Raw genomic sequence first — 12,259 nt, forward strand, 5'->3', positions numbered from 1 at the left:
CAGTTACAGTCATAAACGCTAGATGGGCGTGTCTCTGTTTGAGCCAGGGGCGCGGCATCCGCGTGTGAATGCTGTCTAATATTTGTTTCTTCTCCGGTGTAGCTGAGTCAGAAGCACAAGGTGGGAGTGCTGCTGTGTCGGGCAGGGCAGAGCACCGAAGAGGAGATGTATAACAATGAAGAGGCCACGCCCGCCTTCTCGGCCTTCATGGACCTGCTAGGGGAGCAGGTGTGCCTCCGAGGCTTCACCAACTACGCCGCCCAGCTGGACACCAAGAGTACGTGTCTGTGTGTGGGGGGGGGTGCGTAGTAGGGCGTTCGTTCGCCTGTGACTGCGCGTGCCTAATGTCAGAACAGCGTTTTCTGCGTGCCTTCCTGACCTTGCAGTCATAGAATGATCGACCTAAAGGGTGTGAACACGGAGTAAAATAAGCGATTCCTGTCAAACGGTGCATGAATATAAAAACAGTGTTGCTACATAACTGCCTACTGAAGTCAAAACGTTTAGGGAAAAAAAGAGTTTGAGTTATGTGGTTTCCTAAAACAGTATTGTAATTCTCCACGGACTACGGCTTTTGATGTGGCCCTCTCTTTCCATTGTGTCCCTTCATTTGTGGAGTTCATGCCCTGGTGCTGAACTGGGACTGGATAACGCAATATTAACCGTGTGTTTGCCTGTGCGTGTGTTTGTTTCTCTCTCTCGGTTTCCCCCAGCTGACTCGACGGGCACCCACTCCCTGTACACCACCTACCAGGGCTATGAGGTCATGTTCCACGTGTCCACCATGCTGCCCTACATGCCCAACAACCCCCAGCAGGTGAGACCAACACACACCCAGCACGGTCTACCACAGCCCAACCCAGACACCTTCATGCCTACAAGATAGGATTCAGCCTGCCTCTTCAACTGCCCTTCTATCTAGTATTGTTGTCTGGTCAATCCCACAGGTGTAGTTACAGAGGTTCACGAAGGGTTAAATATTTTGTATGTGGTTTGTTGTAGCGCCGTTCTATAGTTTGTCTGACTCGGACAATTGCAGCTGCCCATGAAATAGAACTTCTCTCTTGCCCCGCTCCCTCGCTTCTCTTTTAGAGTGTTGTTCCTCTTCCATTCTGTGTGTCTGTAGTATTTTTATGGCGTCTTTGTTCTCTTTGAATGGGCTTTTCGGTCCTCTCTCTCATAACTGGTTCAAAGCTGGGTGGGGCTCAGTCTCTAGGTTTTGAGAGACTATTTTTCCCTTTCTGCTTTAAATAACGCTGCCTTGCTACATATCTCTCAGGGCGTTGTGTTAACTGTGTGTCTGTGTCAGTTGTTAAACTAGGAATTTTTGTGTGTGCGCGCGCGTGTATGTTTAAATTGTTGGCTCAAGTGTTTGCATGAGAACTTAATGTGGGTCATATAAACCCCACGAGTGTACTTATGTTTGTAATGTGCTGCTAAAAGTATTTATGTTCGTTGAATACATGCCAACTGTACAGTCACTGTTGCTAGCACATACGTTTGGTCATGTAGTGTATGTGGACACCCGCTCGTCGAACATCTCATTCCAAAATCATGGGCATTAATATGGAGTTGGTCCCCCCCTTTGCTGCTTTAATAGCCTCCACTCTTCTGGGAAGGCTTTCCACTAGATGCTGTAACAATGCTGCAGGGACTTGCTTCCATTCAGCCACAAGAGCATTAGTGAGGTCGGGTGATGTTGGGTGATTAGGCCTGGCTCGCAGTCGTCGTTCCAATTCATTCCAAAGGTGTTCGGTGGGGTTGAGGTCAGGGCTCTGTGCAGGCCAGTTCTTCCACATCGATTTCCACAAACCATTTCTGTATGGACCTTGCTTTGTGCATGGGGGCATTGTCATGCTGAAACAGGAAATGGCCTTCCCCAAACTGTTGCCACAAAGTCGGAAGCACAGAATTGTCTAGAATGTCATTGTATGCTGTAGCATTTAAGATTTCCCTCCACTGGAACTAAGGGGCCTAGCCCGAACCATTAAAAACAGCCCCAGACCATTATTCCTCCTCCACCAAACTTTACAGTTAGCACTATGCATTGAGGCAGGTAGCGTTCTCCTGGCATCCGCCAAACCCAGATTCGTCAAACCCAGATTCGTCCGTCGGACTGCCAGATGGTGAAGCGTGATTCATCACTGCAGAGAATGGCGCCGAGCTTTACACCACTCCAGCCGACGCTTGGCATTGCACATTGTTTTGTTGCATAGGCTTGTGTGCGGCTGCTCAGCCATGGAAACCCATTTCATGAAGCTCCCGACGAACAGTTATTGTGCTGACGTTGCTTCCAGAGGCAGCTTGGAACTCGGTAGTGAGTGTTGCAACTGAGGACAGAAGATTTTTTATGAGCTACGCGCTTCAGCACTCGCCGGTCCTATTCTGTGAGCTTGTCTGGCCTACTACTTCGCGGCTGAGCCGTTGTTGCTCCTCGACGTTTCCCACTTCCCAATAACCGCATTTGACCGGGGCAGCTCTAGCAGGGCAGACATTGAACCAACTGACTTGTTGGAAAGTTAGCATCCTATGACGGTGCCACGTTGAAAGCCACTGAGCTCTTCTGTAAGGCCATTCTACTGCCAGTGTTTGTCTATGGAGATAGCATGGCTTAGTGCTTGGTTTTATACACCTGTCAGCAATGGGTGTGGCTGAAAAAGCCAAATTCACTAATTTGAAGGGGTGTTCCACATACTTTTGTATATATAGTGTAGGCTTGCTAATAGTTGCTAATACATACAACTGTTGCTAAAAGTATTTTAACAGCAGCCTATGTATGTGAATGGGTAGGTTATGAAAACTCAGTTTAAGCTATAGCAACAGAGATTCCAAGGCTATCACTGTTAATGAAAATTGGTTCTCAGTTGACCAACCTGGTTAATTAAATAACGAGTTCAATGAATAAAATATAAACGATGTATGAATGGGTTGCCGAAGACGGTTTCAGTGTGAAGATGGGCAGAAACTGCTTCTATAATAGAAATCCCCGGTCACACTTGAAGGCGATGTCATGGCGACATTAGCTAGCGTCATGCGCAAAAACACAGTCATGTCGTGCCGAACTGCGCATGTGCAGACCGTCAAATGAAAGGCAGTCCTTCGATATAAAGTTTTTTTTATGTACATGTCAGTTTGTCACTTTCACGAGGTTGTGGTAATGACAGGTTCAGCTACTTAAGACATTGGCTCGAATCTAGGTTTTGCCTTAAGGACACATTTTTCGCTTCTCTGTCTGCCAAACCCCCTGTTTGGTGTGTCAAGTCTGCTTCCGGATGCATTCCCAAAAGTATCGTGACATTGCGCCTCTGGGTTTGAAAACCCTGTGGTTACGCTATATGTGTACGTGTCCCTGACTGTGAACTACTTTTATAGGAGTGTGAGTGTGTAGATGACTGTTCAGCACACTGACTCCATCCAGAGGCTCAAAGGCAACAGCAGCAACGTTTTTTACTTCCGCCACGCAACCTCTAGGTGTCAGTGTTGATCACCAATAAACCCTCACTCTGAGAGCGGGACGGAAAGGAGAGAGGGAGAGCTGCTAAGTCAGTCGATATAGAGTAATGTTATGTGCCAGAGAGAGGAGGGGAGTCAAAAAGAGAGAGCCGAAGAGGTGACTGTGATTAAGAGAGGATGTGGAGAGGAGAGCAGGCTCTCCAGTACATTCGGACTGCAGGAGCCTCTGTCAGTTGCCAGTCTGGCAGAACTGGTGTCTCAGGCATACAGAGCTCCAGCAGCACCCCCTAGTGTGTGTTTAAGCTTCATGCTGTCTTATGTAATTGACACTTTCACACTGCTGCAGAGAGAGAGGGTGGGCGAGCACCGCAATGGACACGGTATGTATTCTGTTACTGTGTGACTGACATTCACACATACTCAATCGAATGTAGCATTGCATAAAGATCTGCTTGTTAGCCTCAGCAGTTCTCTCACTGCCTATATCTGCACCCCAATCTCAGACCTACATCCGCGTGGACTGGGACCAATCTGTATCTCTCTCGCTCGGTCTGTCTCGCTGACTTTAACCAAACAATATACTGGGGAGATAGTGAGTCAAGTGAGCCCGTGTGCCAATTCTGGCTCACTCATGTTAATTTGTGCTTGCTCACTCTCCTCCCCTCCCTCTGCTTCTGTTTGTCTCCTCCCCCTGCCAACTCTGTCCTTACCTCCACCCTCGCTCGGACTCCTTTCTGTCTCCCTCTTTCACACGTTCCTTTTTTCTCTCTCTTACCCCCCCCCCCCCCCCCTCTCCTCGTCCCCCCCCTCCTCCTTTTTCTCCCTCAGCTCCTGAGGAAGAGGCACATAGGGAATGACATCGTCACAATAATCTTCCAGGAGCCGGGAGCGCTGCCCTTCACCCCTCAGAACGTCCGCTCCCACTTCCAGCACGTGTTCGTCATTGTCCGCGTGCACAACCCCTGCTCCGATGACACCTGCTACAGGTGGGGGGGGGGGGGGCACCAACTCTCACCATTGTATCCATTATGCTGTTATTGGTCGGTTGTTCATGGTTGTTTTTTCTCCTCTCCTCAGTGTGGCTGTGACGCGTATGAATGACGTACCTTCCTTCGGCCCGCCCATCCCCAGCGGGGTGACGTTCCGCGGCCCTGAAGCATTCCGCAACTTCCTCTTGGCCAAGGTCATCAATGCAGAGAGCGCCGCGCACAAGTCTGAGAAGTTCCACACCATGGCCACTCGCACGCGACAGGAGTACCTCAGAGACTTAGCCGAGAACTGTGTGAGCAGTACGCCGCTCGACTCCGCGGGCAAACTCAACAACCTCATCTCGCTAGCGTCGAAGAAGAGAGAGCGGGCGCGGGCGAGAGACGGGGCAGAGTTGGGAGCGGCCGGGGCGGTGGCGTGGAGGGTGCTGGCCCAGGACTTCAGTGGCGGCGGGACGGAGATCTCCTGCGCTCTGGGCGTGTCGGCAGAGTACATCCTCCTGGCAGACTGCAACACCAAGGAAGTGGTGTTCAACTGCTTCTGCGCCGACGTGATCGGCTGGACGCCGGAGAGGCTGGCGCTGAAGATCTTCTACGGGAGAGGAGACCACATCGCTGTCAGAGTCCCAGAGGGCTTTGCTCAGGACATCAGGGAAGTGGTGCAGAGGTTAAAGGTGAGTGGGCAGAGGTCACAGAGCTGGGGAAGTTAACCAGAGGTATGGTGGCGTAAGAGGCAGGGAAGAGAGTTCAACTGGATTTTTTTGTGGAAGAAATAGCCTGGGTACCACCTCTCTACATTGTTGCGAAAGACAATTAAACGTTTGCTGAAACACACAGGCACCCAGGCTAAGATGACTATGATTCTTGCCAAGAGGAGGCACAACACTCATACTGAAACTAAAAGTCTATGAAAATAGTATGTTTGGCTGTTGTTGTATGGCGGTATAATTATGGATTTAATGATGGATTTAAAACCACCAGCCTTTCGAAGCCCTTTTATTTGCTGAAAGCCCCTAAGCTCTTCCCCCTCTCTCCCCAGGCGCTGACGGTGGGCTGTGAGACGGTGGATATGACTCTGAGGAGGAACGGCCTGGGACAGCTGGGGTTCCACGTCAGTCTGGACGGCACCGTGGCTGAGGTACTTTCCCCATACTTTATAAAACATGTTTTTCAGTAAACGCATGTAAAATCCGACGTAAAATTGAATTGAAAGTACGATTATTTTTTTCAATTAGGTGGAGGAGTATGGCTTCGCCTGGCAGGCAGGGCTGAGGCAGGGCAGCCGGCTGGTGGAGATCTGCAAGGTTGCCACGGTAACCCTGACACACGAGCAGATGATCGACCTACTGAGGACGTCTGTCACCGTTAAAGTGGTGATCATACCGCCCTACGAGGAGGGAGGGCCCCGCAGGTGTGTGTGTGTGTGTGTGTGTGCGCACGTTTGAGTGTGTGTATGTGAAAATGAACACGTTTATGTGTTAGCTGTCAAAGCATCATCCTGCCTCTAAGGATGTGTTGTAGAGAGAGAAGACTCACAACACACAGCAACACCAACAGAGCTGAGAGATCCTGGCCAGACGTCTCTGTTCTGAGGAGAGTTTTGAGTGGGTGTGTGTGAAAGGGAGAGAGGCGAAGAGGCACATGGTGTGGGCTTGGTGAAAGAGGAGAGGGAAAGAAAGAGACAGATAGAAGGAAGCAACAATCAATAGAATGAATCGTGTCCTTTCAAGCTTTCTTATTCCCCGTCTCTCGTTCTGTCCATCAAGGCCTGTGTTTTTCCCTCAGCCTCTCACTCTTTTTCTCTCTTTCTCTCTCTCGCTATCTCCCCTTCACCCATCTCCGTTCCTCTCAACCTTTCATCTGAGTATGGGCTTTGAGTACAGTGGGATAATGAGGCTCTATTAAATACTGTGGGTTTGAATGTTACTGAGATGAATACGCACTGACGACACAGTGTGACTAGTCTCTACTCGATATATAGCCCAGCTTGGCGGTGTCCCAAATGGCACCCTTTTCCGTATTTAGTGCACTGCTTTTGAAGGGCCCTGGTTTAAAGTAGTGCACTATATAGGGAATAGGGTGCCATTTGGGACGCAACCCCGAGTGTGCTGCTCCGTAGTCGGTCACAAGTAGCAGGATGTCTGTTCTTGATTGAGTTGGGGGTTGCTAAATACAGTAATTGTGCTGCCGGGGCTGTGTGATTGCACCGTGGTTGGATTTCTTTAATGTGTAAGGCAGTTTAATTGCATGACTTAAACCCCTTTGATACACACACACACTTGCGCGCGCACACACACATACACACACGCTCACTTCTCCACACACACTACGTAATTAGTCTTGTATTTCACTCTTTCTGTTCCGCCCTCTCTCTTTCACCCCCCCCCCCTCTCTCTCTCTCTCGCTCACACTCGTTTGATATAGTGTACCGGGACAACAGATTGCATGAGATTAAGGCCCGGAATCTGCAGAAAGAGGGCAAATAAATAAATAAAAAGAGGCGATTTAATTAAAAATGCATGCTCCGTGCTAATGAAAAGGGTAGAAAAGGAGGGAGAGCGGTAGTGTGTGTGTGTGTACAGTAGGATAGCCGACATAGAGGAGCTTGAATGGGAAGACATGTCTGAACACCTCTCAGGTGGGAGAAGCCAAGTGGGAGGGAGAGGGGAAGAGCTGGCTTCACTTTCTCCTCTGTCTCTCCCCCTCCCTGTGTGAGAGAGAGAGCTCCCCAGCTGTCAGGCCGGCCATTGCGATGGAGCGGTCTCTGGAAGTGGGCACTGGTGTTTTTTCTCTCGAAGGTTGGTACTCTGGTGTGTGTGCATCGCGCGTGTTCTTATCCAGTGTGTGTGTGAGGGTTGTTTTCGTGACTTGACATTGGCAGTCGTATTCGTGCGTTTGTGTGTGATCTAGGTTTTTCCTTCCAAGGTTGGTTAGTACACTCACTGGTATATGTGTGAGAGTGATAGAGAGACCATCATTCTACTCATGCAATGTCTCCTGGTATCTTTCATACCGACAGTGCATGTGATGTTGCGTTGTCCCCTGTGTGTTTGTGTGTGTGTGCTCTGTTTCTCTTAGCCTGCAGTGGTAGTAGTGGTGTGTTTGCTTTAGAAAACAAACAAACAAACAGTCTTGGGCTTAGTGTGGCCAGGCCAGTGTGATGGAGCTTAATCCAGGTCAAATAGTACGGGACAGATCACACGCTGGACAATCTGCTCCTGTCCAGCTCTCCTTTGATTCTTTGTTCCTCCACTCCTCTTCTTGTCCGTTACCTAGGCTATATTCAGATTTTCTGTCACTTTCTCCACTTCTCATCCCTTTTCCTTGTCCTCTAATTTATTCATTTTTCCTTTTCTTCCCTTTTTACCCCCCCCTTTCTTTCTCCTCTCTTCTCTTCCCTCCTCTCCTCGTCTCTATTTTCCCTCTCCTCCTTTCACTAGTCTGTCCCTCTCCTCCTCTCCCGCCGTGTTGCAGTGATGTACATGGTCTGGTGTCTGAGGCAGCCTTTGCTGTGGCGGTGTGTGATGCCTCTTTAACCTCCAATAATAGACTTTACCATGAAATAGTGATGAAGGATGAAAGATGCATGTGCCGTTTCTGCTCAAGGCTTTAGTGAGGATGTTGAGAGGGTGAGTCTGTCGCGCAGGTGCCCGGGTTAAAAAGGGATCTATTGCTATTGACCCTCCCCACTGAAACTGATGTTGGTCATTATTGCCTCATTATTGCGTCATTGAGTGTGTTCCTTTTGGGTTTGCTCGAGGTTTTCAATGTGCACTTCATTGTATGTGGTAGTGCAGTGACTACTCGAAAGGTCCATGTCATGACTGTTATCGGGGGAAGTCGAAGAAAAGCCTGATATCTCACGGGATCTCATGAAAGTATTTAACTAGAGCGAACTAGGCTTAAACGGCCATTTCCACATGCCTTGCGTGTATAAAGTCAATGCAAGTTGACACATCTAGGCTCCGTACACGCGAATAAAAGGCTGACGGAGAGTATCGTTATGAGATTAGGGGTTTATCTTGTGTTCCTGCCCAAATGAATACTTCAGCGACAACTGGGTGACTAAAAAGGTCAGGGCTTGGATTCTATCTGTACGCGTGCTCATAGACACACTCACACACTTGACCGAGGCCTCACAGTAGGGGATAGAGTCCCCCCCCACCCCACCCCTTTTCCATCCTGAGGTATCAAGGGAGCTCATTAGTGCTTGTGTGTGAGCTGTTGGAGGGGGATGCTGAAGGGAATATGCTGAGGGAGAGTATGGAGGAGTTCAGGGTTTTCACCTGCTCATCTTAAGTTCAGCTTGAGTTCGACTGCAGCTCCCGTGAGCGAGGTGGACCTCTTATCTGAGTGCTGTAGTTTGTGTGTGTGCGTGTGTGTGTGTGTGCGTAGCCACAGCTATTTTGTAAGCAACTATGACATCTTTTCAGTTGTCTGGTGTTAGTGTGTAGTCTTCTATGTGAAGGGGGTAGTCTTGCAATACAACTGCAGTAGTACTGACTCTCCATTCCCCCTCTCTGTCTGTAGGGGCTGTACAGAGGAGTATGAGATGAAGACAATGGAGCAGAAGCCAGAGTCTGAGCCCGTGGCAGCAGGGTACCGGCCCTCCCCTCGCACCCCTGTCTTGCGCTGGGACAGCCCCCCCGGCCCTCCGGGCCTGCACAGCGCCCCCACCCCTCAGCGTTGGACCCCTATGGGCCCCCCACCACCCCAATCCCGCTCACACAAAGCCATGGTCATGCCCATCCCATACAGGGAGGCCCAGCATCTCTCCAACAAGAGGTGAGACACTGGTGTGTATTTGTGTGTGTGATTGTTTGCCTTGGGCTTAGACACTGGTGTAGTTGTCCTTGTTTGCTTCAGCTTCTTGAGTGGGTGATCCTATGCTAATGACTTGCTGTCATTCTCATAAATGCTTCGACGATGAGGTTATTCTTATAATAACGTAAAGCGGGACAAAAAATTGCATGGTTTGGGCGATTTTATAGGAAATGTAACCCATACAATGGTCCTTTTGGAGGAAGGATTGTTTATGTATTTTACATTTGTATCTAAAAGCATATTTGAGAAATAATTAACCAAAGATGGCATTTTTATGACAGTTTGGGCTACCCAGGCCTTTTAAGTCTCCAGTGTTTTCATCTGTAGGTGCTACAAAGCAAAAATGTGTATTATGAAGCTTTACATTGCTCTTTAATATGAGTAGTATTTTAATTTCTCTATAAAAAGATAGATATACAGTTGAAGTCGGAAGTTTACATACACCTTAGCCAAATATATTTAAACTCAGTTTTTCACAATTCCTGACATTGAATCCTAGTAAAAATTCTGTGTCTTTGGTCAGTTAGGATCACCACTTTATTTTAAGAATGTGAAATGTCAGAATAATAGTAGAGAGAAGGATTTATTTAAGCTTTTATGTCTTTCATCACATTCCCAGTGGGTCAGAAGTTTACATACACTCAATTAGTATTTGGTATTGCCTTTTAATTGTTTAACTTGGGTCAAATGTTTCAGGTAGCCTTCCACAAGCTTCCCACAATAAGTTGGGTGAATTTTGGCCCATATAACTGAGTCAGGTTTGTAGGCCTCCTTGCTCGCACACCCTTTTTCAGTTCTGCCCACAAATTTTATATGGGATTGAGGTCAGGGCTTTGTGATGGCCACTCCAATACCTTGACTTTGTTGTCCTTAAGCCATTTTGCCACAACTTTGGAAGTATGCTTGGGGTCATTGTCCATTTGGAAGACCCATTAGCGACCAAGCTTTAACTTCCTGACAGATGTCTTGAGATGTTGCTTCAATATATCCACATATTTGTCCTGCCTCATGATGCCATCTATTTTGGAAAGTGCACCAGTCCCTCCTGCAGTAAAGCACCCCCACAACATGATGCTGCCATCCCTGTGCTTCACGGTTGGGATGCTGTTCTTCGGCTTGCAAGCCTCCCCCTTTTTCCTCCAAACATAACGATGGTCATTATGGCCAAACAGTTCTATTTTTGTTTCATCAGACCAGAGGACATTTCTCCAAAAAGTACGATCTTTGTCCCCATGTGCAGTTGCAAACCGTAGTCTGGCTTTTTTAATGGCGGTTTTGGAGCAGTGGTTTCTTCCTTGCTGAGTGGCATTACAGGTTATGTCGATATATGACTTGTTTTACTGTGGATATAGATACTTTTGTGCCTGTTTCCTCCAGGATCTTCACAAGGTCCTTTGCTGTTTTTCTGGGATTGATTTGCACTTTTCGCACCAAAGTATGTTCATCACTAGGAGACAGAACGCGTCTCCTTCCTGAGCGGTATGACGGCTGCTTGGTCCCATGGTGTTTATACTTGCGTACTATTGTTTGTACAGATGAACGTGGTACCTTCAGGCGTTTGGAAATTGCTCCCAAGGATGAACCAGACTTGTGGAGGTCTACAATTTTTTTTCTGAGGTCTTGGCTGATTTCTTTTGATTTTCCCATGATGTAAAGCAAAGAGGCACTGAGTTTGAAGGTAGGCCTTGAAATACATCTACAGGTACACCTCCAATTGACTCAAATAATGTCAATTAGCCTTTCAGAAGCTTCTAAAGCCATTACATAATTGTCTGGAATTTTTAAGCTGTTTAAAGGCACAGTCACAGTAAACTTCTGACCCACTGGAATTGTGATACAGTGAATGATAAGTGAAATAATCTATCTGTAAATAATTGTTGGAAAAATGACTTGTGTGATGAACAAAGTAGATGTCCTAACCGACTTGCCAAAACTATAGTTTGTTAACAAGGAATTTGTGGAGTGCTTGAAAAACAAGTGTTAATGACTTCAACCTAAGTGTATGTAAACTTCCGACTTCAACTGTATATATAGTACCAGTCAAAAGTTTGGACACCTACTCATTCAAGGGTTTTTCTTTATTTTTACTATTTTCTACATTGTAGAATAGTAGTGAAGACATCAAAACTAGGAAATAACACATATGGAATCCTGTAGTAACCAAAAAAGTGTTTGAGATTCTTCAAAGTAGCCACCCTTTGCCTTGATGACAGCTTTGCACACTCTTGGCATTCTCTCAACCAGCTTCATGAGGTTGTCACCTGGAATGCATTTCAATTAACAGGTGTGCCTTGTTAAAAGTTAATTTAATGCGTTTGAGCCAATCAGTTGTGTTGTGATATACAGATTTTTAAAAAGATCAAGTCCGTATTATGGCAAGAACAGCTCAAATAAGCAAAGAGAAACGACAGTCTACCATTGCTTTAAGACATGAAGGTCAGTCAATCCGGAAAATGTCAAGAACTACACCTTTTTTCAAGTGCAGTCGCAAAAACCATCAAGCGCTATGATGAAACTGGCTCTAATGAGGACTGCCACAGGAAAGGAATACCCAGAGTTACGTCTGCTGCAGAGGATAAGTTCATTAGTGTTACCAGCCTCAGAAATTGCAGCCCAAATAAATGCTTCACAGAGTTCAAGTAACAGACACATCTCAACATCAACTGTTCAGAGGAGACTGCGTGAATAAGGCCTTCATGGTTGAATTGCTGGAAAGAAACCACTATTAAAGGACACCAATTAGAAGAGACTTGCTTGGGCCAAGAAACACGAGCAATGGACATTAGACCGGTGGAATATGTCCTTTGGTCTGGAGTCCAAATTGGAGACTTTTGGTTCCAACCGCCATGTCTTTGTGAAATGCGGTGTGGGTGAATGGATGATCTCCGCATTTGTATTTCCCACCGTAAAGCATGAAGGAGTAGGTGTTAAGGTGTGGGGGTGCTTTGCTGGTAACACTGTCTGTGATTTATTTAGAATTCAAGGCACACTTAACC

At 47.3% G+C, this 12,259-nt stretch overlaps 1 protein-coding gene across 4 annotated transcripts in view; it reads left to right on the plus strand.

Moving 5' to 3' along the window:
* Window positions 1-12,259, plus strand: part of LOC139547675 (signal-induced proliferation-associated 1-like protein 3) — a 99,689-nt gene that overhangs the window by 57,104 nt on the left and 30,326 nt on the right. For all 4 annotated transcript variants that reach the window (XM_071356663.1, XM_071356666.1, XM_071356664.1 and 1 more), the window contains 7 exons: window positions 103-277; window positions 714-817; window positions 4,282-4,439; window positions 4,531-5,113; window positions 5,479-5,577; window positions 5,675-5,850; window positions 8,970-9,224. In XM_071356663.1, coding sequence (XP_071212764.1) covers window positions 103-277; window positions 714-817; window positions 4,282-4,439; window positions 4,531-5,113; window positions 5,479-5,577; window positions 5,675-5,850; window positions 8,970-9,224 — 1,550 coding nt within the window. The remainder of the gene's footprint in view (window positions 1-102; window positions 278-713; window positions 818-4,281; window positions 4,440-4,530; window positions 5,114-5,478; window positions 5,578-5,674; window positions 5,851-8,969; window positions 9,225-12,259) is intronic.

The sequence above is a fragment of the Salvelinus alpinus genome, chromosome 21, assembly GCF_045679555.1.
Source record: "Salvelinus alpinus chromosome 21, SLU_Salpinus.1, whole genome shotgun sequence".
Taxonomy (NCBI): domain Eukaryota; kingdom Metazoa; phylum Chordata; class Actinopteri; order Salmoniformes; family Salmonidae; genus Salvelinus; species Salvelinus alpinus.